Below are 27838 nucleotides of genomic sequence, written 5' to 3'. Positions count from 1 at the left end.
ATATGACCATGCTGGACCTTTTTAAGATCAAACTGCGGCACCATATGATCATTTGGGCTACGTAACACTTCTTGCGCCACAATAACAAGACTAAAACAGCATGAATCCACATCGGTTGTGTTGTATACCTTGATTTCTGGAGTGGACTCAGGTTTGGGGCTCTGACTTTTAGTGGATCCCTTGATCTCTGCCTTCCTGTCTACAGAGCGGTGGAACTTGGGTGTTGAGCTGTTGCTGCGCGTGGCGAGATGAAGGTTGTGCAGCAGCGGGGATGGCGTGTTCTCCCCAGGACACACAGGCGACATGATGGGCGCGCTCACTGGGCGGCTTGATTTGTTGTCCGGAGTGGACGCCATGGCTGGAGTGAACACAAAAGGGTCAACCTTGCAAAAGTCTTTGGTCACCTTTAAATGTGTTGCCTTAGCAATGCTATAATGACCATTTGTTTTTTCACACAGCAGGTTAGCTCCTGGTTGGACAGTTTCATTTTGAATCAGGTTGGGAGACCACCAATCTACCACCTGAGACATGTCACCCTGTAGAATAAGTGCATTGTTACAGTAATGCAGGGGTGTCCAAACTTTTTCCAGTGAGGGCCACATACTGAAAAATGAAAGGACGCAAGGGTCACTTTGATATTTTGTAAACCAACAAAAAAAAACAGATATGCTAAGAAGCTACAGTATATGTAGCTCAAGAAAAAACTGCATTTCACCTGTGTAAAATAGGTGAAATGCTACTAAAAATTATGGGGTTTTTTCCATAATAATACGAGTTTACTCTTGTAAAATTGAAACTTTTGTTCTTCATTCGATTATGGCTTTTTTTCTTAATGTTTTTACTTTATTCCCGTGAAATGACAGCTTTTTTTCCCCATTTCTAGTGTTTTTTTTTTTTATTTTCCAACTGTTTCATTTCGGCCTTCCTCTTGTAAATTTTCTTCTTGTAATTATAACTTTATTCCCATAGTATTTTTTATCTTTTAAAACAATGCATTTTTTCTTTATTTCAACATTGTTACTAAAATGATATTTTTCCTCATTTTACAAGTTTATTCTCATAGAATTGAAACTTTTTTCTCATTAGAAAACTATTTTTTTTCTCTTAATATTTTGACTTTACTCCAGTAAAATTTCTGCTGTTGATTTTTTTTTAAATAATTTTCCAAATAGTTAAACTTTCTTCTTGTATATTTTCTTCTCTTAATATTTTGGCTTTATTCCCTATTATAAATTTTCCCCCAACCTAAGTTTCCAAAAATTACAACTTTATTCATTGTTTTTGACAATAAAACTTTTTTCTTTAATATTTCAACTTCATGCTACTAAAATGACATTTTTCCTCATACGATTACTTTATTCTTGTGAAATTATGGCTTTTTTTCTTGCTAGATTACAACTCTTGATTGATTTTCCCATTTTTGCTGCTGTTGTTTTTTTATTAAGTTTCCTTGTTAAATTAATTTTTTAGACTGTGGTGCGGGCCGATAAAATCGCAGCCGCGGGCCGCAAATGGCCCCCAGGCCGCACTTTGGACATCCCTGCAGTATTGGAAAATTATTTTTCACCAGTAGAGGACACCATTAAGCAGACTAAAAACGGCCTAATTTGAAATGTTGCAAAGTGAAAATGCAGAGTGAATGTTGAACTACATAAATAAGTTGAACGATTACATCGTTATTGAGGATCGAACCGGCAGCAATCAGGTTGGAAAACAACCACTCTACCTCCTGAGCAGTGTCACCATGTAGAATCAGCAGAATGATAAAATGATTTTCCACCAGTAGGGGGTGCCAAATAAATTGCCCATTCATGTTTAGTGGGAAAATCTGAAATTACATTAAAAGTGTCCTGAACGAGCTGAACATTTTGATGTTGGATTGGTTTGAATCAGTTGCGAAATGCGAACATAAAATGAGGCAGAATAAGAAAAGGAAGAGGAATGCTTCTCAGCATTCACACAACTACCATAATTTCCAGACTATGAGCCACTACTTTTTTTCACATGCTTTGAACCCTGCGGCTTAAACAATGACCCGGCTAATTTATGGCTAAAGGAACTACAGTTCCCATGATGCCGGTGCCGAAACAGAAAGTAGTGCATTTCCGCGATAGGATCTAATATCATGTTCTGAAGTCTAATGCAAGGATCGTGTTTTGATCTGACAAATCTTAAGTAAGTTTGATCAAGTGTAGAATTACTACAGCATCTGCTTTGACTTTTGCTTTGGACTTCCGTGGCAGCTGTTAAATAAAAAGCATCTCACATGTTACTCATCGGCGTTAATGAGTGATGCTGGGAACACTGAGTATAAGTAGGATTGCAAGGTTTATAGTGTCTGTATGTGTAAATATATAACGTGGGCTGGGTGTGCTCAATAGTCCGGAATTTTTGCGGTATAAATTAGGGATGTCCGATATTGGCTTTTTTGCAGAAAACCGATATGCCGATGTTGTCCCAACTCTCAATTTCAGATTCCAATATCAACCGATACCGATATGTGTAACATCACATATCGTTTTCTTGAGTGAAATTGTTGTAAAGTAAAGCCTGATAGCTGATGTAATGTGAATTACTACTATGTTAGATCAATAAAGTTCTTATCTTAGCCATCTGAGAAGATCAAATACATTGTTTTTGGTGCCTAACTGTTTCCCAAGTATATTAGTGCGTGTGTGAGTGTGTAAACGAGAGGCATTAACTTCAATTTCTTTGTAGAAAGGCGTTTTATGAAGTAAATTTCCTTACATTGCAGCCTTTCCACATCCAATAGGGCGGCGACACTGACCGACAGCTTAGCGAAGCAGCGTCTATGTAGGCAGTGCTTTCTGTTTCCCAGCGTGCTTTGCTGTACTGTTGTTGTAAATAGCCGCTAAGTTACACGTTTAGAGCTCACACAGTTGTCGGTTATTCTGCATTATTAGTTGGTAGTGTCTTGTCTGTTATCTACCTATTACGTTGCTGTGAGATGGGCTTTTTTTTTAGCTCTTTCTTTTAAAAACACAGTCAGCAAGACTACCATGTAGAATGGCACCCCCACCCCCTTCCGTCCCCACCACCACACCCCGCGATTTTGAAGGTAAGTTTATCGTGAGCGTTGTTGTTGCTCTGCTTCTTGAAATATTGACCTACCTTATTCTGACAGGCTTGTGAACAGCACAGCATCACCTTCATGGTGCAGTAAGATCAGCAATGTTGCAAATTTGCTAAGCTAAAAGCTCTGTATCCGCGTTTATTGTAGAGAAAAAAACAATACCGATATCATGTTTTTATGCCAGTATCCGATAATTATCGGTGGCCAATAATATCGGACACCCCTAGTATATATATATATATATATATAAATATGAATTGTGTACCAGGAATACGCTACCTCCATCCATGCTGCGAGAGTTCCTCTTGCTGGAAGAGCGCTGGAAAAGAGGAGCTGGTCTGTCGATGAGAGAGCTGGCTTGTTTGGTCTGAGCCTGCGTTCGACCACTGTAGCGAAATTTCGAGCCCAATGCCAAGAACTTCCTGGGAGTGGTGACCATCTCAGTGGATGTGAGCCTGCATACACGGGTTTCATCAGAAGCAGTGATCTCAAGCACACCGCAATCTACAGTCGCGGCCAAAAGTTTTAAGAATGACACAAGTATTGCTTTTCACAAAGTTTGCAGTGTTTTTTAGAGCTTTTGTCACATCTGACTAGGTTACTATGTAGTTCCCCAAGCCACTTAGTTATCACTTTGCCTTTGCTAAAAGCACTGTTTGTCACTAAACTGTTCTCGGATGTTTGAGAGAAGTTACTCTCGGAGGTTGCTCGCATTTACTTTTGCGACGGAGCGCCGCGGCCATCTTGTTTACATGTGTCTTCGTGCGAGCGTCTTCGTCACATACACAAGAACGGAGAGGCGACAGTGCGCAGGGATACAACGGGAGGGAAATATAACGCCGAGCGATTTGTGAGGTCTGATTTTTTCCAAGTCGGCATTTTTGTGATGCATATGTAGTACTCTTTTGAGCGCATATTGTTTTGAGAAGCCAGACTCCTTACTTGTGAAACCCCAACGACTCCCTGGAACTACGTTCTTCCGACCAGAACTGGACTTAGGAGACCAGGTGGGGGGGTGAGTCGCTGTTGATGTACTACACTGCTAATGGGGATGTCATGACAAAAAATCTAAACTATCCCATTAAGTTTATTTTCATAACAAAGAGGGACTTTGCAATTAATTGCCATTCATCTTATATCTTCATTATATTCTGGGGTTTATGCAAATTGCCATCATAAAAACTGAGGCAGCAAACCTTATGAAAATTAACACTTGCGCCATTCTGGAAACCTGTAAGCTCAAACCAGCAAAGATGTTACCTGAAGAAGGTGTGATGTTCTACGCACACTTTCCACAGCTTCTTGGCTGCTTTGTAATTGGGAAGTTTAAAGCCAATAGCGCTCTCATACTGTTCAACCTATTGAAACAAGGAAAGGACGTGACAGGTAAAACAGACGCAGGTGTCACAAGTGGGTGGGTGCTTTATGACTCTGTACCTCCGATGGGCGTATTTTGATGAAGAAGCTGCTGCGCTTGTATGACACCTTCAAGACTTTGGGCCAGGGAAAACGGTTGATCCTCAGTTTGTCCTTATAAACCATGAGTCCATTGGAGCAAACTCCCAGCGTGATGTCCACACCATCTAGATCCTGACATAGGCGCCAAAAGAATAGCAGACTTCATTATGTACTTCATTCCATTTATACAATAATGTTCCATTTTCATATTTGACAGTCATGTTTTATAACTTTAAAACTGCTTTATAGTTTTACAACTAATTCCGCTAAAATTTGAAGTCTAATAAATCACAACTAACAAAGGCACAACTTTATATTTATTATTTGGGTTCTAGTTCATGTCTTTCCCTCTCAGAACTTTACTGAAAAATAAATGCGTCAAAAAGACAAGACACCTCAATTTCAGTGTCCAAAGTATATCATGTAAAAAATAAAGAAAGATTTTAAAACACCACATTATAAAAACGCAACTTACTCGTCTTTACTTATTGTATGATTATCTATTGCAACAAATAAGCATTTAAGGAGCAATGGTGCTCAAAGGTACCGAAACGTTCCGGCTTAAAATCTAGCTACAGTGCGTAGACCTCGGTGAGCCTGTATTTCGGTTAACATGGAAAACTGATGCCAAACTTTTGCCTGGTTTGCATACATTTTGTGGTTAGCGTACATTATGGCGCTCATCTTGTCGTGTTATTAATAACCTGCGTGAGTCCAACTGTGTTGTTAATGCATTTTTCGCAGATTCTCATTTTTGTGGATTTTATTTAGTGCTCCTTTTTTTTATTACAGTGTATGAACGCTGTTACAGGCCGAGCCTGGCCCTTTAAGAATAATTCCGTTGTGGGAAGTCGAGTGTCTATCTCTTCCTTCTCTCGTCTGTCTGCCCAATGTTTTTTGCGTCCCGATTGGCTGTAGACCATTGTCAATCAATCTCCTTCATGCCGTCCTGCCATGTTTCCTGTGTCATCGCTAGCTTGCTAGCTCGTAAATGAAACAACGGAGATTCGAACCCAGGTCTTCCCGATCTCCTGACTGTGACTGTGTGGCCAACATGCTAACCGCTAGACTATACCATATAACATATATAACCACTATAATCATTGTAAAAAAAAATGTCGGCTACTTCGCAGATTTTACTTATTCTTCTTGGGAACCTATCCCCCGCGATAAACGAAGGAACACTGTAATGAGGAGAGAAACCAACTCATGGCAAAACAGGAAGGTGGTTGGTCTCGCTGCCACATTGTGTCTTTGGGGACAAACACATGAAGACTCACATCTTCATTGGAGGTCAAAGTAACCTTCAATGTTCATTTATTCCATTCATTCATCATTTATATGTATTTATTTGCATTATTTGCATTTTCAATTGTTTTCTGCACGTAAAACTATGATTGTAAAACTAGAAAAACTTGTTTTGTGTTAACATTTTGGGCTTTCTGGAACAGATTATTACATTATTTCTTCTAGGAAAAATTTATTTGGTTAGCATTCGTTTTGGTTAGAGTGGGACCTTTTGGAACGAATTAATGATGCTAACCAAAGTTCCATTGGACTATGTATTGTTTAACTTGCAAAGTTCATTCTTATTCCATTCATCATTCAAATATTCTTTCTAAAGAATCTCTGTTGTTGAGTTGTATACAGAACACTGACAGACACTTCTTTGTCTTTGACTCAAATACTCTTTATTGTAAGGCTTTATTATTTATATGAAATTGTTACTTTTTTCACACCAAGGCAGTATGATTGATTGTCCAGTTAAGTTGACTTTAAACGCTGTTCTGTTTGCAGCTATGTTTTTAATTATTCTCTTGTATTGTTTATAAAAAAAAACCACAAGGGGGAAGCAAAGACTTCCAAAATTCCTTGTTCTGGATTAAATCCTTAGTCTGATGCAAACAGATTGACCTGATTTCGCCTATAAAATCTGACAAGTCACATGCTTTCCTGTTGTTAGGCCCACACTGGCAGACTTGTTACATAACGTACTTACGTGTTTTTCTACATATGGAATGTTGATCTATTGCACTGAGCTACTGGAATATAGTCCTATACTATGGATATCATGTACACTGACTGTCACAACATGAAGTATGGATGATGTATGTGCATAGTTATGGCTCGTAGCTATGACTGGCAGCTGTGCTAACCTTGGCCTGGTGGAGGTCAACTCCATACATGGACAGCTTCTTTGCGTTCTCGAGGAACATCATGTCGGCCTGAGCTGGACTCATTGACCTGCAAAACCAAAGCACTGTATTAACATTAAGTATGATTGACAACAAGTTAATAAAGATGCAGGACCTTATCATCAAAACCATTATTACATTTCAATACATTCAGAACTAACAACTTTGGTTCTGAATGTATTGATTTGTACTACTGGATCGGTGTTCTGACCTGTAAGTGCGGTGCAGCTCCATCATCTTGTCTTCAAGCTCCTTTGTCTGTCCATTAGCCATCTTCATCTCCTTAGTATAGTCACTGCCATGCACCTCGGGGTCATACTCGCCCAGTTCTGACTGCAGCGCGTAGGAGCCCAGCAGGGCCAAGGTGACGAAGGAGCAGGGCAGACGCCCTTGCAGGATGTCCTTACGCAGCTGCAGACACAGGTAGTACCTGCAAAGGCTAAACATTAGATGACGTGCATAAAAGTGCATTATTTTGTTCTCAAAAGGGAAAATTCTGAAGGATTTTTTAATGGGAAGGCAGTGCACTGCAAGGGCAGCTCAGCTTCCCCTAAAATTGGTTCTTTTGTTCAATATCAGCTACTTATCACAGGTAACTGACATGACTTCCTTCTCTTTCACCCCCACAGCGGCTTGGCGCTTTTACACAGTCGGACGCTGAGCGTCTACTGACTTTGATGGGGAAGCGTACAAAACTGGACGGTCATTGGGTAACTGCTGGGCTTTGTCAAGCCCATCGAACGCTCAGCGTCTCTGGGGGTCTATGAGTCAGTGGGCTGGCCCGGACGCTTGGCTTCTGCATGATGATTGGATGATTTGTCTCCACTAAAACATTTTTCAAGTTTTTCATTCCGTTGTTATGAACTGATCCGGAGACTTTACCGATCCCCATTGACTTTGTCTTTGTTAAAAACGACTAACTTTGTGTTTGGCGACTCTCTTCTGTCACTCTGCGGTTTCTTTCCCCAACGAGCAGCGGCAGCTGCGGAGCTTCTCCCCCCGTCACGATCACTCACACTCACAGCCGGTCCCACAGTAGCCTCGCGCAGCAGCTCCAGCCATATAAATAAATAAACACATTTATGATGTAGGCCGGAAAAAAATGAGCTTCCCCTCCTTGAATGACCAGCAGCCGCCACTGAGCGCCACTTATGCCAAAGGCAAAAAAGAAGAATACAAGGGGTTCTAAAAGGAATGTAAGAAGAGAAAAAGAACATTATACACCATCGAAGGTGATTTTGTTGCTACTTAGTGGTTAACACACTTTACAGTTGTGTGTAAACAAGACACTTGTGTTTGACACAAGAAGATAAAATCGTGACTAAGGAAGCTTGTGTTCGACGCAACTCACTGCTGTCAAGGTTGCACCAGGTTCACCGCCAGTCGACTTCTCACTCTCTTTGCCAACCTACTGTCCAGTCCCATGCTGTGGCGTCAATACAGTGCTAATATCCGCACGCTTAAAAACCATAATCAGCGCACAAAAAGACCACTGTGTGTGCTTGAGGTCTCTGCTTATACACTCGCTGTCATTCTCTGTGACTTCTACATGCTCGCCTTGGCTGAGTTTTGGAACTCTATGGGCAGGCATTGAACCCCCATCTGTTTTCTATCAGGTGACTTTATAAACGGCTACCTGGAGACAGGTGGTAGCGAGGGCGCAGGGAGCGTCAGTGAGCAGTTAAGCCCAGTTTACACTTGCACACAACCTATGCCTAAACAGTGCGGGCGGTGCGTCTCAAAGCGTGTCTCATTCACATGAATGGGTTAACTTTTCCAACACTTCTTGGAGCAATTCAGGGGGAATTCTCAAGTATTTTCTGTATCCTCTTGGATCTTCCTTGTGAATTTCTGTTAATAGCTAATCATAATGCCCAAAGCAATGTCTTCTAGTCAGCAATTCCCTCAACCAAACTGTCCGTGCCTCCGTTTTTCCTAATTTATGCCTCCTTCCTCCTCTTTCCGCATTCTCTTTCTGCAGCTGCGAGATAATATAGTTAACTGACTTTTCTGCAATGAGAGCTTCTTCAACCTCCTGGTCCCTTGCAAAGACAGGAATTAACAAAGCAAGGGGTGATGCCTGCTGTAAGCACAGCAGGACCAAATAATGCCACGACTGCTTCACGGATGCGGGAAGTGAAGGTGACATTGCATACCCAATGCGGGAACAACGAGCGTTGCACGGACTATTGTTGTGGACTAGACATAAACAGTACTTGACACAAACGGTGCGCAAACTAGTCTTCACGGGTTTCATGCGCGCCATACATACTGTAAATGAATAAATGACTCACATCGGCACGGCAGTTTGGCGGAAAAAGGCATGCAAGTGTAAACACTGCTTTTTTCAGAGACTGCGAGCGCGCAGAGAGCGGCACTTTATTGACTCCATACCATGCTGTCTCCTTACTACTGATCACCTTCACCTGTCCCTCTGCTCTGTCAGTTAAACACATTCATTAACCGCTAAACCTAAGCACCCACATCATCCATGGCATTCTCCACTTTTTATTTTGTTTACAGTGAAGAACTGTTTGACTATTTAAGATGGTCCTTGAATTTGTTTTAACTGGTTTACAGTTCTTGTTAGGTCCAGGTGTTAAGTAGTGCCTTTTTGTCTATTTCTGCCATAGCCCTCATCGACGCACTCTGCTGTCTCAGCCTCCTATCCCGGCCAGTTCAGCTCATTGGGAGGTCTTTGTAAAGAGATCTCCGTCCTTTTTTTTTAAAGACATCCACAGCAGAGCTGATCCTGGGACTCCCTTGGCTTAAATTGTCTGTTCATTTTCTTCCCAACTGAAAGATCGCACTCCCAATCCACTCCACATCCCTCTCAGCACCACTTGGAGAGACTAGCAGTGTTATCTGAATAACACAACTTCTGCCCTCAGCAAGACTCTAGGCTTCCTCCTCAATGCTCATGGGATGATGTCGTTGATTTAACTCTAGGTAAACCAGTGCAGAGGGGGGAAATTTACAAAAGGCCATGAAGAATGTTGAGGAGTCCCTGAAGCAAGGTTACATTCGCCCATCTATCCTCCCCACTGCGGCCAGTTTTTGTTTCGTAGACAAGGACGAAGTTTTAATTAAAGAGACTTAATCGAGATCATCGTCATGTACCGGTATCTTCTGTCCCTAAAATGACTTAGTTGGTAATCGTGTTTTCACTCAACCTGAGAAAAACTTCAGGACAGGTGATGAATGGAAAACTGTTCACCCCGACTAAATCGATTAATTGAGTAATCAACAATCTGCAGATTAATCAACAAAGAAAATAATCATCGTTGCAGCCTTAATATCATGTAAATAAATAATGGAATTAATGGTTTGTTTTCATTATTCTGAATATGTATGCCATTATGTCACCATATAATTTCCAGGAGATGATAGCTAGGTAATGTAGCTCATACAAAGGGTTGAGGATAAGAGCAGAAAACTGACTTGTCAATCTTCCCAAATATTTTTGGGGATGCTTCGCCCACTGCGTGCTCTCCCACAAACATCTTAGCTGCCCTAGCAAGTGCCTTAGAAAAACAGATGTATCCCTATTTTTTTTTTTTGTTATTCCTAATTCTATCTTTTAGAAAGCAGAACAATCTTGAAAACATTCATATTTTTCCATACTTGAGTTTCCATTTTCCAGCCTTTTGGGTCGGCAGAGAGGGAAAAAAATCACTCACGTTCCACGCCCACATTCGTATAAATGTTATCAATGACAAGGCAACAGTTGACCCCAGAACAGATTACAGTTGTCCCTCGTTTATAGCGGTTAATTGGTTCCAGACACAAATGTGACAAATTAATTTCTGTGATATAGGATTCAATGTTAATAAATTTAATAGTTTCAGCATAGAAAACCTGTTCATGACTTTCTAAATGCAGCTTTTAACATTATTAGAGCCCTGTAGACATGAAATAACACTCCTATAGTCACCTTCACGCTCATATTATTCATTGTTTACATCACATGCAGGGACTCGAGATGCTATCGAGTTAGCAAGCTAACAAGCTAGCAAGATAGCGAGCTAACCAGCTAGCCTTCAATCTATTTCTTCTAAACTTAAGAAGCCAAAAGCGTACCACTTCCACACACGGAATGGGAGAACCTTTTTTCATTCTATTATGCCAGACATGCCATGGCTGAATTCATGACTTTAATGTAATCTATGTAAGGTAATGCCTCAATGTTTTGTGTCATGACTGCCGCCTAGTGACCAGAATACTCCATATCACTTGTATTCCAATATGTTTTGACTAATAATAGACCACAGTATACCACGACACAGCGATGTTAATTTCTGAAAATCTGCGCTATGGTGAGGGAGCGATAATCGAACTGCATTATTGCGAGGGACGACTGTACTTCTATTATTTCCATGGGGAAAACAAATCAGGAATTAGAGGTTGACCAGCATCCGGGATAGCCACAGAGGTTCCACTGTGTTTGTAATTAATTTAGTCAAACAAAAGGCTGTCCGGTTTTTAATCTAGTAAATTAATATTTGGATTTTGGCAAAATCCCTGAGACACATATACAGTACCTTGTGATGTCTTCAGACAGCTGGGCTGGATCCGGCGGATAGAATTTCACATTGAATGTGAAATTATAGTCGGCACCTTGAGAAGTAAATATTAGTTACAATGAAACAAATGTAGACATCTTTGAGAAACACGTTACAAGACATGAGGGCAGGTGCCTTTGTTGACAATGTCGGTGCTTACCCTGCACCTGCCTGCGGATCTCCTTGGTCAGGTCCATCCAGGTCTGAAAGAAAGTAAGGCATGTGAGCATGAAGGTGTATGAGGCCCGTAACCCGCGTGGGCCACAAGTTCATTTGCTTTGCTGGGCCACTTACATTTAACAATACAGTAATCTGTCGCCACTTTGTGTTTTTTTCCAAAATATATTCATTAATTTTGGTTGAACACGGCCTATCATTCGCTCAAAAATATACATATTTAAGCCAATTTTACCTTTTTTTGCATAAATTAAGGATTTTCAAGCATACAAATGGCAAAATGAACTAAAATACAAATATAAGGCATTCAGAAGATGCATTCAAAGACGTGATGATATGTAGTATTCTACACTGGTCACTAGGTGTGAGTAATGTTACGTTGATGAGACAATAACCCCTGCAAGAAGTAAAAAAGAACAAGGAACTGTCCCAATGCTAACATGTATGAGTATATTATGTCTTATTTATGCTTTACGTGTCTTATTTTCAATTATTATGTCTACTATATTGGGTAATATAAGTGCAAAGGTGACTAAAGGGGTGTTAAATCATGTCTAGAGGGTTCTAATAATCTTAAAAGCATTACTTAGTAGGTCGTAAACATGTTTTCTATGCTTTAGCTAGGAAAATAGCCTACTTTGCGGAAATTCACTTGTCACGGTCGGATCTGGAACCAACTACCCACGATAAACGAGGGATTACTGTACATCTTTTTTCAGTCCTTATAGAACACAGAGGTTGCTACTGATGGGTGTCGGATTGGCTCAAAAAAATTGACAGTTTGACCGCAGCTCACCTTCACGTTGGGCATCTCCCAGATGACCAGACCATAATAGTCTCTCTCCAGCAGATTAAGGTGGTCGGATACTTTCGTGAACAGGTCCTGGCCTTTGGCGTGTTTCTGCAGCAAACACAAAGAGAACAAGGCACAATTTTATTTTGTGCTTACCTGCTAATGTAACAGGCGGTGACAAAAAGAGGACAGTAATTTTATTGCTGTGTTGAGTAACGGAGAGCGAGAACAGCACAAAGGTGCTTAGAGGAATATGGAGGGTGTTCTATTTAGGGCAAATGATATCCAATGTTTTAGTAGGATATTGTAGTAGTGGTGTTCATTTATTATATTAAATTGATGTGCAACAAGAGAGAGACTTGAGTCTATAAAGCAGTGATTGTCAACTGGTGGGTCGGGACCCAAAAGTGGGTCCCAGACAGCAAGTCAAAAATCACATTCAAATATTGTAGCTTATAGCCTTTTTTTTTTAAAGTAAAATTGAACAATATTTTAATCATCTTCCTGTTTGTGTATATTCATTGGACAGTCAAAATATCAGATTTTGTGGTCTTATTAAGTTTATTTTTTATATTTCATTTTAATTTATGCATTATTTCTATGCATGCAGTTATTATTCACAAAATGGCTAATAAATTCCCTTAAATGTCACTTTGGACATGTGATGATTTATGTGTTTTATTGCTTCAAAAGATGACACAGGCAATTTAAAAAAATACATTTGCTTGGTTTGACTTAAACAGAACAATTTTTTTTTTATCTAAATAAAAATGTGTTTTATTGCTTCAAAAGATGACAATAAAAAAACAAGTACTGTACATTTGCTTGACTTAAATAATAGTAGTAAAAATAAACAAAGATAAATGTTTTGTTGCTTGAAAAGATGACACAGGGAATTAAAAATATATATGGTTTGACTTAAATAAAACTATTTAAAAGAAGAAAATACTTCAGAAGATGACGATTTGCTTTGTTTGGCCTAAATAAAAGCATTTAAAAACAAAAACGTAAATCTTTTTATTTATTTATTTATTTTTAATAACGTCAATAACGGTGCGTTGTGACTTAATGGTCATTGTAAAATGTGGGTCCTAGTTTGAGACCATTTTAGAACCCCTACGATAATGTAACTTATCAGAAAACGGACTGCAAAAACATTTCGCTCTAGTTTACGGCTTTAATGTGGTTGTTTCTTAATCTCAAAACGCTGAGAGAAGCGTAACCTAGCACAGCATAGCAGTGGAATTCAATCAAAGAATAAATAATATGTGCTTTGTTTGGCACGGGTGAGCCATTATTTGCTCAGCCAAAACACTAAGTTGTGATAAAATATTCAGCAATTTCATTTTCCGCAATCAAATGATCAAGGCACAATTATGAACAAAGTGAGGCAGCATTGATGTGCAGCGCTGCTTCATTTCTGCTCGGCAACAGCATCTCTCAGTTCCCTGCAGTTGTCTGTACTAATGATTACTTCTAAATAACAGCCACAAGAGAAATTATTCACTTTAAAATGAACCAAGTGGAACAATATGTGTCGCGACGTGTAATTCTATGAGGTGAATGTCACTGTAATATGGTATAAACGTGTATCTTACATCCAGCTCACACTCATACAGAGTGTCGTCCAGCAGGGTGACTTTAATCTGCATGGTTTTGGGGCGACGTGGAGTTTTGGGAATTTTAGGCTCCTCCTCTGTGGCCTTCTCTTCTTTGTCTCCGTTACTGCCGCCCTCAGAGCCACCCTCCTTCGCCTTCTCCGTCTCCTCCTCAATCTTGTTGTCCTCCTCCCTCTCCAGGGTGGAGACCTCTGCTTTCTCCTTGTCGATCTCTTTGTCTTTCCCAGCCTCTACCTTCTCCTCCTCCCCCTCAGCTTCTTTCTTCTCTACCTGGGCAGCCTACGGAAGATGGCTTGATTAAAATGCAGCCTCTAAATTTGGTGTTTAACATTATTAGAGCCCTCTAGACATGAAATAACACCCCTATCATCGCCTTTACACTCCTATTATTCAGTACATTAGCCATAATAAGAGAAAATCTAAGACATAACCAAAACAATACAACAAACAAAACATTGCAATAAATGTGTTCCGGATGTGTGGAGGACAGGAAGTGACATCAGAGGTTCAGATTGAGTTTTAGCTTGAAATGGGTTGATGATTATTATGATTGTTATGTTATTATTATTGCATCTGTTGTGCGTTAATTCAAACCTGCAATAAAAGCCTGTTGTTCACCGAACAGTAACATTACTGAGACTAAGTGACCAGTGTAGAATACTACATATCACAACTTGGGTTTTTTGATATCCAGTTGTCCCTCGCAATATTGCGATTCAATTATCGCTCCCTTGCGTTTTTTCAGAAATTAATTAATGACCGCTGCGGTAGACTGTATTCTATTATTAGTCAAAAATACAAAATACAAGTGATATGTAGTATTCTGGTCACTAGGCGGCAGTAATGTTACATTGATGAGGCATGACGCCGTTTCACATCACCATTACGTCACACTGCATGTAGACTGGCTGCTGAGCCGAGTAGACATGCTACGGCTGAAACGGACATAGCATGATTGAGATCGAGTGGAAAAAAAAAGGTTCTCCTCTCGTTCAGTGTGGAAGTGGTACATTCTAAAAGTAAAACCATCTTTAAGTTTCATTTAAAAACTGCATTTTGTGTTCAGTTGTGTTGTAATTCACTAATATTTAACTTTGTCGGACGATCTGAAACATTTAAGTGTGACAAACTTGCACAAAAATAAGATATCAGGAAGGGGCAAACACTTTATCACACCACTGTATAATTTTTTTTCAATATATTAATTACTCAATTAATTGTATTAGTTTACAGCTGCATTCAAAATGATTCAACCTTCATTGTAAATTTTGAAAATTGGGAAGCGGCATAGAAAATGGATGGATGGATGGATGGTGATGAACCTGCAGCAGCTTGCAATAAGCAACAAACAAAAATTTAAATCAACACAACTACAGTTACAAATTGTTGTTTTTTTTTTAACGAGCCATCTATTGAAAGTTTGTACATTTTGTGTCCTTTGCAACGGGGGTTGGATGATTTTGAGTGCGTGAAATAATGACCTGGGCCTCAGCACTGCTGACTGAGTGCTGGTCGTGGGCCACCTCTCCGTCTATCTTCAGCTCAGGCTCGGGGTCAGCAATGGGAGCTTTGGCTTCTTCTTTGTCCTTTTCCTCCTTCTCCCCGCCCTCGCTCTCACACTGCGAATGTCTCTTCAGGAAGGACGAGAAGAGGCGGGAGAGGCCACGGCCAGCAGAGGTGCGGACGCCAGGCCGGAGGTTCTCCTCCTCTGGAGAGGATGGCTTGGCTTCCTGGCCAGCCTCCTCCTGCTGCCTTGGCTTCTTCTGGTGACTCTCTGCTTCGTCTGTTGTCATGGTGACCACTGTGAGGACAGGGTTACAAAAGATAAATTAAAGACCCCGGATCATGATTCAGATAACCCAGATACGGATTAAATGTTACTACCGGATATCTGATCCGTTATTTTATTGCATAAAGAACTCAAACAATGTACAATTATGAGACCGTTTAAGAAAGCCTGTCGTCTTTCCAAAGCATAAGAAAGAAGAAGGATGACAACCATGCTATCTAATTTATAATGAATTACATTCATTTCATACAGGGGTGTCCGGGGACATTTCTTTATTGGCATTCTTAAACTATAACCTAATAACAAAAAACAAAAACAGGAAAATTGGAAAAATCAGCAGTAATTTTACAAGAATAAAGTCAAACTATTAACATCTAATGTGTAAATAAACAGGAAGATAAAGAAAAACAGTGGATATTCTTGTCACTCACTTCGTAACTCTTGATTCGGATGTACAATTTGCTACATTTAAGTATGCTGGAAAATACACTGAAAACAAGTAAATTTACCTGAAGTTAACATGTCTTTGAACGCAACCCCTCATTGCTCATAATAACACAGTTGAAAGCGTGATTAAAATATTAAAGAGACTAGTGTTAGGCAAAGAGTGTGGTATCTTTTAGCTTGACTGGCATACTCAGTTCATTGGGAGCCGTTAATACCTACAAATATATATAATCCTGTCCTGTCATTTATCTTTTTCTTCATTAAATACAGTCGAAATTGGCATATTTCAGACATAGCTGCTCATGGTGAATCACAGTTAATCACAGTTTTTAGATTAATTATGATGAATTAATCTAAAAACTGTGATTAATCTGATTCAATTTTTTAAATCATTTGTCAGCCGTAGTATTTTTATAGAATTTTAATGTATTTATTTTATTTTATGTAATTATGATTTATGTATTCCAATTTATTTTTGTCATTCATATTTTGTATTACTTAATTGTATTGATCTATGATTTATTATTCGTATTTTCTTATTTTCTAAAAGCCTTTTTAAAAATCATTTTCATCTCTTTTATCTTTTTTTGTCTCCCAATTAGAAAGCGGTAACATTGAAACACAGGAAGTCAACTAACCAACATAAAATGCATCCAAAAAAAACAGTCGGGTTCCAGCAATATCGGCTCATGAAGCAAATACATTGTCTTCATAGCTTCACCATAGCAATAAGAATATCCAGCAGCAGCAAAAGCACCTAAACCATAAACTATGATAAATGATCTGCCACGTGAGCTGCAGCTAATAATAGGAGCTGGAGAGACAATTCACTTTTAAAATACAGGCACAAACAGCCAATAAAACAAGTCAGTGGTACTGTCAGTGGTACTGTGGTGGTACTGACAGAGGAGCTGTCAGTACTGAAGTTAAAATCTAATTTAAAATGCATCCTTTTTTGATTCATTCTGAGCTGTAAACATTCATTTCTGCTCATTTGTAGTCATTGATTGACAAATGTAATATTGTAGATTACGGATGTAGATTTGTTATTGTTTTCAGCTAAAAAAAAACAAAGAAAGATGAACTCCATGTCCCATGATCCTTCAGGTACAGAAGCAGGAAGTTACTGATGTCCGGAATACAGTAAACACTAACAGTGCACGTTACACAAAGAAGCCATTAGATGGAGTGCGCTAGTGCTTAATCTGACACCTTTGTATTACAGTGGAACCTAGGTTAGCGTACGCCCTGGTTACCGTGTTTTTTGGTTAACGTCAAAAATGTACGGCAACATTTTGCCTCGGTTTGCATACATTTTCAAGTTAGCGTACAATATGGCGCTCGTCTTGTCACATTATTAATGCACTGTGTGAGTCCAACTGTATTCTTGATGTATTTATAATCACAAAACATCCTTGTTAGCAGCCTATTAGCTTGCTAATACATAGAAACAGGAAGCGGAAGTCAGCGCCGTCGCCCGTCTATGATGTCATCAGTGGTTGACTGTAGTTCTTTGCTAACTAACACAGTTACGCCAGAAATCTCAAAAATGTTAACACAAAACAAGTTTTTAAGGTTACTAATATAGTTTTACATGCATAAAACAATTAAAAATGCACATAAATGATGAATAATATTAATAAATGAGCATCTAAGGCAGGGGTGGGCAAACTTTTTGACTAGCGGGCCACATTGGGTTAAAAAATTTGGCAAAGCGGCCGCCTATCTATAAGTGGCATCAAGCAGAATGACATATTTGCTCATGGTGCAATGAAATGAAAATACCACAACCACATCAACACATCACATAGATCAACAACTAAACGCTAAACGTAACTTAAAACTGTTATTTCCAAATGCCCTCAAGGCATGCTGGGTAGTCCAGCTGCAACAACATGAACCATAAACAATAAAACATTGGATATCAAAACTACGTTAACTCCTCCTTGTTTACTTCTCTGACGACCTATCAACATATTTTGCAATCAAGCAAAAATGCGATGAACATGGCAAAATGGACAAAGAAACAAGCTACGGCTCCTTGCGGCGGGAATATACGGGTGTTTTTTTGGGTATTGCTTGTAGATATTTTTTTGTAAGCCATCATGGTGCAGTAGGTTACTTTGTGCGTTGTGCGTGTTGACTTGCTGTGTTGTTTGGATGGCTTCATTGGCTCCATTTGGGGATATTTTGCAGCCGTGATTAAAAAGGAAAAGCAGAGACTTAGAGGTGACAAAGACTACTGAATTCAAGAAATAATTCAGCAAAAGAGGAAGTGGTGTCCGTGCTGACCTCGCTCCCACATCGTGTCTTTGGCAACAATCTCGTCTTCAATGAAGGTAAAAGTAAACTTAAATGTTCATTTAGCACTTTCATAATTCACCATTTCTATGTATTTTTATGCATTTTGAATGTAAAACTATAAAAACTTATTTTATGTTAGCATTTTTGGCTTTCTGAAACAGTTTAATTGAAGTTACATTATTTCTGATGAAAAAAACGGATTCAGTCAGAGTGTGTTTCGGTTAGAGACGGACCATCTGGAAAGGATTAATGATGCAAACCAAGGTTCCGCTATAAAAAGAATTCAGGCCCGAGTCACCATATGACAGCTGTGTGCTCATATTTACATTTCACCAGCTACACCCGGCCACGGCTGCGCAGTAGTGGGGTGGGCCTCAACATTATGAGATTGCCGCTGCAGCAACAACAAGAAAGGAAATGAAAAGAAAAAAGCTACAATAAAAACAGCTCTCCCGGTGCAACTTAAAATCTCGTCATTAACATGAAAGATTAACAACAAGCCTTACTCAGTGACACAAATCATATTGTGTGGTGCACACAATCTGCCAGCATGCACACCCTTGGGACATGGTGACAATCACTTTAGCTTCCTTAAAGGAAGTGTCTCTTTAATTGGGCAAGCATTAGCCAGCACTGTGTTTGTCACACAGTGAAATAAACATGGAACACTTACTACAGTCAGAGAGACAACACAAAAATGACAACATAGCATGTGACACGTACGGTAAGTAAACACACATTGGGCAACTACTACTACTCTAAACAACAACCACATTAACTCTAAACACATCATTTTTGCAACTTTTTACAAAACAAGTACCACAAGACATGCTGGGAGTGCTCCCGGCTTCCCAGTTACTTTGTATTCTACAATGATTAGATAATTTCCACCATAAGAAGTACAAAAAAAGGATGTAAAAAAAGCAACAACAACAAGGAACTTTCCTAATGCTAATGTGTGAGTCTATATTATGTCTTATTTTCTCTTATTATGTCTACTATATTGGGTAACACTAGTGTAAAGGTGACTATAGGGGTGTTAGGGCTCTAGAGGGCTCTAATAATGTCTAAAAGCGTATTTAGAAGGTCATAAACAACTATCAACTATGACAATATTCCATTTATACATATAGACATTTATACTATAGACATATAGTGTACATACTTGTGTATCTTGCTTGCTGCTGTAACAGATGAATTTCCCTGCTGTGGGATTAATAAAGTACTACTACTACTACTACTAGAAACCTATTTTGCAGAAATTCACTCATCACAGTTGGGTCTGGAACCGATTACCACGACAAACAAGAGATTACTGTAGTATTTTGGGGGATGATGGTAATATACGATATATATTCCTGATCAAAAGTTTAAGACCACTTGACAAAATTGCAAGAATTTATATTTTGCACTGTTGGATCTTAAGGAGGTTCTAAGTAGAACTTCAAAATGCAAATAGAAGAAATGAGAGTGAGGGGAAAAAAAAATTTGAGTAAGCAATGTATTGCAAACTAATTGAAAGGAGATTTTGTGTCAGGTATTCACACTGTCATGAGCTCTTGATGACAAAGGCAAAAAAGCTTTCTCTCTTTGAACGCGGCCCCATTGTTGCTGAGGTTGAATGCAGTAAGAAAGTCATTTGAAACTTCTTCAAAGATCCTAAGGGTTATGGGACAAAAATGTCAAGTGGTAGAACCAAAAAAATTTCACTGGCCCCAAGCTGGAGGATCCCTTTGGCTGTTCGTCAAGACACGGGACCATCCTCAACCCAAATGAAGGTTGTTCCTGGTGTAGAGTGCAGTCCAATAACCACCAGACAGCATCTGAGAGATGCCTTTTAAGAAGAACGTCTTCAAAGGCCTCGTCTCTTTCAACACAAAATTGCCCGAATTTGTACAAGAGCACCAAACATGGGACATTTTATTCTCTGAACAAAACAAAATGGAACCTTGGCGGTCCTGATGGTTTCCAACGTTACCGGCATGACAAGGAGATCCCACCTGAGATGTTTCCCACACAGCACAGTGGAGGGGGCTGCTTTTTCCTCCAATGGAACAATGGAGCTTCAGGTTGCGCAGGGGCGTCAAACGGCAGCTGGCTATGTGGAGATGTTGCGGTGGGCAACATTCACAATCCCTGCCTGACAAAGGACTTCTTCCAAAAGAATAAGATCACATGGACATGGACACAAAATGGACATCAGTTCCAGACAGTGGATGTCCTTCGTGAAGCCATCTTCACCACGTGGAGCAACATTCCCACTAGCCTCTTGGAAACACTGGCATCAAGCATTCTCAAACCAATTCTTGAAGCGATTAACAAGAATGGTACAGCTACTCATTACTGAGTCCTTTTTTGAACATTTTATTTTATATTTTAGGGGGGTGTTGAATTTTTTTAAGCTGTGGTCTTAAACTTTTTATTTCACTTTAATGCTTGTTTGCAATTAATTGCTTACTCAGTTTTTTTTTGTCTCACTCCCATTTCTGCTTTTTTCATTTTGAAGCTCTATTTAGAAGTACCCTCATCAAACAGTGCAAAATGTAAATTTTTGAAATTTTTCAACTGATCTTAAAATTTTGATCAGGGGTGCATACCCTGTATTTTCTACAAAGTTGGAAAGTTTTTTTTTTTAGGTCAAAACAACCTGTGAGATGTACAAATAATTTAAAAGTTTAATAAAATTAATAAATTATTTTTAGTTTTTTCTAAAAGTTCCAAGAAAAGAGTGATGAATTGGTGCAATTCAAGAAAAAAACAACACCGAAGTTTACAATCCTCATATATATTTTTCTTTAAACTATGACAATGACTACTGTGAGCTTCAATCATTTTTTTCCACTGATACAACTGATCCAGTTCTGCTGCCAGTCTGTGAGGCTGCAGGAGCTGCTTGCCTGCAGTGCTGAGTGTGTGCTGCCACACAAACGCTGACTGGGCACACACAGTGAGTGTAGGCTCCAAAGCACCAGGCGTATGCAGGGGGGAGGGCAACTAAACACAGCTTTTCATAAAAACAAACTGTTCATGTTCTCATGGCTGACTGTTCAGTCAGCATGTGCTGGAGCTCAACAGCATGAGGCTGCTGACGCTGACTGTCTGCCCTTTTTAGTTCAGGGTTGCACTGCAGACTTGTCAGTGGAATCGCGGAAACCTTTTTTTTTTTCCCAGTATGGCTAGAAAACACCTTGCAGTGGAATCGCTAGAACAGGGGTGTCCAAACTTTTTTCACTGAGGGCCGCATGTAGGAAAATTGTTGGAGCCATTTTGATATTCATCGCATTTTCGTTCATTTTAACGCACTAAAGTCAATGCAATGTATTAATTAAACAGAATGAAAAAACAGTATATCTCCGCTTTGCTTGACGTATTTTTTTTGCCTCAATTAAGCATTTTCAAGTATAAAAATGGCGAAATGAAGTGAAATACGAATATAAGACATTCAGAAGACGCATTCAAAAACATTGTGATGATATGTAGTATTCTACACTGGTCACTAGGTGTCAGGATTGTTACTGTAAGGTTGGGTGAGACACACAAGCACCAGACTTGGTCACCGGAACAACAGGCTTTTACTGCAGGTTTGAATGAACTCACAACAGGCACAATAATCCCTAATAAAAAACACCAGCTACTTTCCATTACCCACGCAAAGCTGTCCGCCTCTCTTTAAGGGCCCTGTCAGAGCACGAGCCTTCTTTATGTCTTATATGTTTTATTTTCTCTTATTATGTGTACTATATTGGGTAATAGGACTGTAATGGTGACTATAGGGGTGTTAATTCATGTCCAGAGGGCTCTGATAATGTTAAAAATATATTTAGAAGGTCGTAAACAGGTTTTCTCTGCTCTAACTAGGAAAATATTCCATTCCTACTTTGGCAGTGTGTCACAAGATCTCATATCACAGGATCTCGCGAGATTAAAACGTGACGAAATTTCTCATTCGGTCACGTGGGATATAGGACTGGGACAAAAATATTATTGGAGCCTTCTACACATAAAATAACACCCCTATAGTTACCTTTATACTCCTATTACTCAATATCGTAAACAAAATACGAGAAAAGAAGACCTATAAGACATAAATAACACACAATATAGACTCACACACGTTAGCATTGGGAGTTCCTTGTTGTTTCAACTGTGTAATCAACTGTGAAACTGCATGATTTATTTATTTATAGATTTTTGAAAAACCGAAGCCACAAAATTCGATGCGCCAAGTGGCGAGGGATCCTGGTCAGACCTAAATTTGGAAAGCTAATTTTAGATTCTCCTAAAAGCATCATTTTGCCTGTGGTACTTCAAGAATTAGGTAGGGACATCAAATATAGATATTTTACAGATATTTTCTATGTTGGCTTCAAGCTTCAAAACTTCCAAATGAGTCTTGAAATCAGGACTCAAAGATTTCTGAGAAATACATTATGATTAAGTATAGTGGGAGTATTGATGCCTGCATGCTAGAAAGTGAGCTTAAGGACAGAAATCGGCTTTAAAATTAATCGGGCCCTGTGTGGGATTAAAGGACACTATGCGCCCCACCCATCCAACCTCCTGCACTAACACACACACACATACACACACACAACACACACATGCTTGTTTAACACAAGCTACAGAGAAAATCCAGAACCTAGCCTGACCCAGATGAAATCAGAGGCAGCGAATATTTCACCGGAAGAAACACAAGACCCAAAAAACACACACACAGACAGTAGACAATACTCAACACTAGTATTTAACAATTTGCCCAAAGGGCCGCAGCACGGTGATCTAGTGGTTTAGCATGTTGGCCACACAGTCACAATCTGGAGATCGGGAAGACCTGTGTTCGATTCTCCCTTGGGCATTTCTGTGTGGAGTTTGCATGTTCTCCCCGTGCGTGGGTTTTCTCCGGGTACTCCGGGTTCCTCCCACATTCCAAAAACATGCATGTTAGGTTCATTGGCGACTATGTATGAATGTGAGTGTGAATGGTTGTTTGTCTATATGTGCCCTGCGATTGGCTGGCGACCAGTCCAGGGTGTACCCCGCCTGTCGCCCGCAGTCAGCTGGGATAGCCTCCAGCATGCCCCCGCGACCCTAATGAGGAGAAGCGGCATAGAAAATGGATGGGTGTACAGGGCCCTATGAAATCAGTTACATTTTTTTTTCCAAATTCTGTTTTTTTCCATTTAAATTTTTTTGAATTAAGGGTTTTTTTTACCTTTTAAACTTATTTTACCATCTTAGAAATAAGGTTGGGCGTCAAGCCTCGATAGGAACTGGGATTAACATTCCGATTCTCCCGGAATCGTTCATTTTTTAAATTTAGATGCCTGCGTTCGGTGATTGACCAGCCCGCCGACCAGAAAAAATAGCTGCATAACACCAACGAAGAAAGCAGGGCGTGTTTGTGTTCATCAATTTCAAACATGGACAGTGTGCGACGGTGCTCGTTAGTTTGGCTGAAATTCGGTCGGCGCAGTGCAACATTTGCAACGCCATCGTACCATGCAAAGGTACACCACTTCCTGGATTAAACACCTCCGGAATCCTGATGTACAAGCGTGCCCTGTTTTTGACGCGCTACGCCTGACTTATACTGCATACCTTATACTGCAAATACGCTGGCCGAGTCAAATATCCAGCTAACGTAAGGCTGTGTACTTTTTCATAGACAAATGATGTTCTAGCTAGCTTTCGCCAGAAGTTGACCAGACTCCGTGTTAAGTGTTACTCCATTCACCTTACTTGCTTGATATTCTGCACGTAGGCTAGTAGGAACTCAGTGATATGAATTGAAAATGAGAATCTTTAGGAACCAGAATCAAAAAAAGGAATCAGAACCGGAATTGCTCAAATACAAACGGACCCAACGCTACTTAGAATGCATGCATTTCGGGTTAGTGAATAAAACGTCCGGTAATTAAAAGCAAAAATCCTTATATTTATTGATGCAATACATCGTAGGGGAGGGGGAAATAATCGATTCTTAGATGCATCGTGATGCGGACATTGACAATTATTCATGGATTAATAAATGTCAATAATCGATGCTGACAGAACAAAAAAAAAACTGAACAAAAAGACGGACGGCGGAAGTGCCACCCGGACAGTTTATGGTGGTGCACCTAAGTGTAATGGCCGCCACACACGGGAGGCGACAAACAACTACGATTGGCGAAAACTGATCGCCAACGCGTAGCAAACCCTGCACACGGGTGGTGACGAGCGGCTGTGACCAGCTACACTGGTGAGTGACGCGTTCACATCCAGAGCAAATTGTACAACTCTCCCACGGTTTTGATTGGCTGTCAGATATGGAGGGAATTTGGGGGTGTCGAAGTACTTCAGAGGAGGAAAAGCGGCCGGAGTTGATCGAGCACTCTTGCTAGTACCGGATCTTGCCAGTGCTAAAGATAAACTTGCGGAAACATCCGTTTAAATTAAGGTAAACTTCCCCAATATGTTTATGTTTCCATGCCGCTGCTGTGGAACACACGGAAACAAGATGGCCGCGGTTGAAGATGCGACCATTTTCATCACATACACACGAATGGAGAGGTGACAGCGCGCAGGGACTACGTTCCTTGTCACGGAAATCCGAGCAGAACTGGACCAAATGGGGGGTAAGTCACTATTGATATACTGTAATACACTGCTGATGGGGATGCTTGATGTTTCCAGGGAGTTAGTAGGAATGCTGCTCCAGGTGGTGAAGATGGCTTCACGGAGGGCATCCGCTCTCTGGAACTGGTGTCCATTTCTGTAAACCTCCCATGCCGTCCATCCCCAAATGTTCTCAATTGGATTTAGATCAGGCGAACACGCAGGATGACCCAAAAGAGTGAGGATATTCCTCTGGAAGAAGTCCTATGAAGAAGTTTCAAATGACTGGCTTACTGCATCCAACCTCAACAGCGATGGCGCTTTGCAAGAGGCGTAGCTTATGCAGCTCAACAATCCCGCCACATTCAAAGAGAGGAAGTTTTTTTTGCCTTTTGGCATCAAGAGATCAGGACAGTGTGAATAGCTGACAGAAAATTACACTGAATCCGCATTTTTGCGAAGATTTTGGGCTTTTAAAGGGTGTGGTCTTTTGAATAGCTAATGAATAGCCTGTTTCAGTGTAATGCTTGTTTGCAATAAATTGCTTATGCAGAATTGTTTTTGTCTTACTTCCATTTCGTCTTTTTGCTCTACTTAGAACCTCCTTTAAGATCCAACAGTGCAAAATGTAAATTCCTGAAATTTTTCAACTGGTCTTAAAATTTTGATGAGGAGTGCATGTCAGTGATAACAACCGTGATGATTTGGACACCACATGATTTTTAGATATCAACACATAATTAACAGTCCTGATTGGCTAAGAGATACTCCGCCCATTTTGTTCTACGTTCAGATTGGCTGTAGGCCATCGTCAATCAATCTCCTTTGTGTATGACTGCCTGTTTCCTGTTGTTTGATCGCTAGCTGCTAGCGATCATACATGCTGAATGATGGCAGGAGTTACGCGATATCCCCCGTGATAAACGAAGGAACACTGTAACTCCAATACCGCCCTCTTTCCACGCACATCGGTGTCTTTGGTGTTTGTCTCCTTTCTTCCTTTTTAGGAGTTAATGTGGATTGGCAAACTAGCTCATTTGCTCGTTACTGTCTGGGCTGAAGTGTTAACTAGGGTAGTATGAAATAGTATAAATTGAGTGTCCAGGTTTATGATCATGCAGGTGTATCCAACGTCCAGCACTATTAAAGCTACTCTGACAAAAAGAAACTGGAGGTGAGCTACTTGTGTTTTATTTTTCATTTCAGTTGTTCTTTATTTACAAAGCACATCTCTCTTTATGCTATTTTGTGCTCATGTGTCATTAAATACAGGCATCATCTCTGAACTGAAGAGTTATAAAAATACAAAGAGTTGAAGCAAATATTCTTTGACGAGCTACTCAGAACCAGAACGGCGAGAGCACGAGCAGAGAGCAAGGTTGTTACAGTAAGTGACACTTAAAAAAGTAAGTTAGCTCGTACCCCATGAACAGGACAGCCACTTGTAGCTACCTTGTGGGACAAAAATGAGCTCAGAATGAACAGCAACGCTTGTTTGTTTGAAAGAGAAAATGTCACCGTGGTAAAAAAAAAAAAAAAAGTCAGAGAGACAGAGCCAGGCAAAATGTGTAAACAAACATGTCAGAAAAGTCCATCCAATGCGATTGCAACGAGTGCGATCACACACGCTGGCATCAATAGGCTTAGACTGTGACAAGCTGTCGTCGATTGACTCCACATTTTACAGTTTTTCTCACGGCAATAAAGAACTAAAGTGCGTCCCTTGTCAAATGTACTCGCAATGTCTCATATTTTAGTTGCAAAATGCGACCATTTAGTTGCTGTCTGAAACCCTGCTTGGAATAAGTTCACATGATTTTTTTGCTCATATGTGACCTGTATCGGATTTTTTTTTTTTATGTCAGTGTGAACAGTACAATTTCGATTTCTTCAAATGCGACTCAGACCTCGTTCGTATGTAGACATAAATTCTATATGTAGCAGCTCTACTGTAGTATGAACAGTCAGGTTGCATACATCCGACCTATACATCATTGAAAGGCGTGTTTTGCTGTGCGAGACTTGGATAAAGGTACACGCAGATGCAGGCAAAACTTCTTGTCATCCGAAAATTACTTTTAAAAAGCAGTGGTGTCAGACGAGATTGGGTCTACAAGAACAAGACGAGACAAGATTTTACTTTTAGACTTTACTTTTAAGAAAAGTACAATAAAAAAATAAAAAATATATGACAATAGTTTGCAATCTACCAATATAATTTCTACTAACTATTCCGCACTCTGTGTGTATGCTAGCGGCCCCGCCTACCCCCACCGAGGCAAGGATTCAGTTCATTTTCATTTATTGTGTGATTAATTTATAATCGTCCCAGGCCTCGTGCAAACGAGACATTTTTTTTTGTCTAATTTGAGAAATCTTGTCACTTATTAATCTTGCGAGATCTTGTAACACAAGATCTTGTGACACCCCTAGTTTTGACTAACAATAGGCCACATTCAACCACAAAACAGAATGATTTGTGAATTAATATATGTTTGAAAAAAGTGATAGAGTGAAGCAAGGGAGGACTGTATTGGGAACACACCCTCCGGTTGCCCTTCTTGAAAACGGGGACCACCGCCCCGGTCTGCCAATCCACAGGTACCGCTCCCAAATTCCACGCAATGCTGAAAAGACCATTGTGCACAATTCTTATTGTTCGAATGTTTCATTATACACAGTCTATGCGCTTTCTTCTATCTGCCTCGACTAAAGGGATGTGATTCTTGGTTGGTTACTATTGACAACCACGACAATATCTGTGGATGTGTCATTGTACAGCTGGTCTACTGACACACACCAC

At 40.0% G+C, this 27838-nt stretch overlaps 1 protein-coding gene across 14 annotated transcripts in view; it reads right to left on the bottom strand.

Annotated features, from left to right (window-relative positions):
- Positions 1-27838, bottom strand: part of LOC129172927 (protein 4.1-like) — a 141349-nt gene that overhangs the window by 96259 nt on the left and 17252 nt on the right. For 13 of the 14 annotated variants that reach the window (XM_054763195.1, XM_054763197.1, XM_054763196.1 and 10 more), the window contains exons 2-12: positions 15380-15699; positions 13878-14177; positions 12283-12387; positions 11470-11512; positions 11289-11364; positions 6959-7177; positions 6709-6796; positions 4532-4684; positions 4355-4452; positions 3374-3549; positions 129-358 (exon numbers count right to left, since the gene is read on the bottom strand). In XM_054763195.1, the coding sequence (XP_054619170.1) occupies positions 129-358; positions 3374-3549; positions 4355-4452; positions 4532-4684; positions 6709-6796; positions 6959-7177; positions 11289-11364; positions 11470-11512; positions 12283-12387; positions 13878-14177; positions 15380-15691 (1800 nt within the window). In that variant the 5' untranslated portion in view covers positions 15692-15699. The remainder of the gene's footprint in view (positions 1-128; positions 359-3373; positions 3550-4354; positions 4453-4531; positions 4685-6708; positions 6797-6958; positions 7178-11288; positions 11365-11469; positions 11513-12282; positions 12388-13877; positions 14178-15379; positions 15700-27838) is intronic. The other variant, XM_054763208.1, reaches the window with a different exon arrangement.

The sequence above is a fragment of the Dunckerocampus dactyliophorus genome, chromosome 20, assembly GCF_027744805.1.
Source record: "Dunckerocampus dactyliophorus isolate RoL2022-P2 chromosome 20, RoL_Ddac_1.1, whole genome shotgun sequence".
NCBI classification, from domain to species: domain Eukaryota; kingdom Metazoa; phylum Chordata; class Actinopteri; order Syngnathiformes; family Syngnathidae; genus Dunckerocampus; species Dunckerocampus dactyliophorus.
This window is presented reverse-complemented; position numbering and strand designations above follow the sequence as displayed.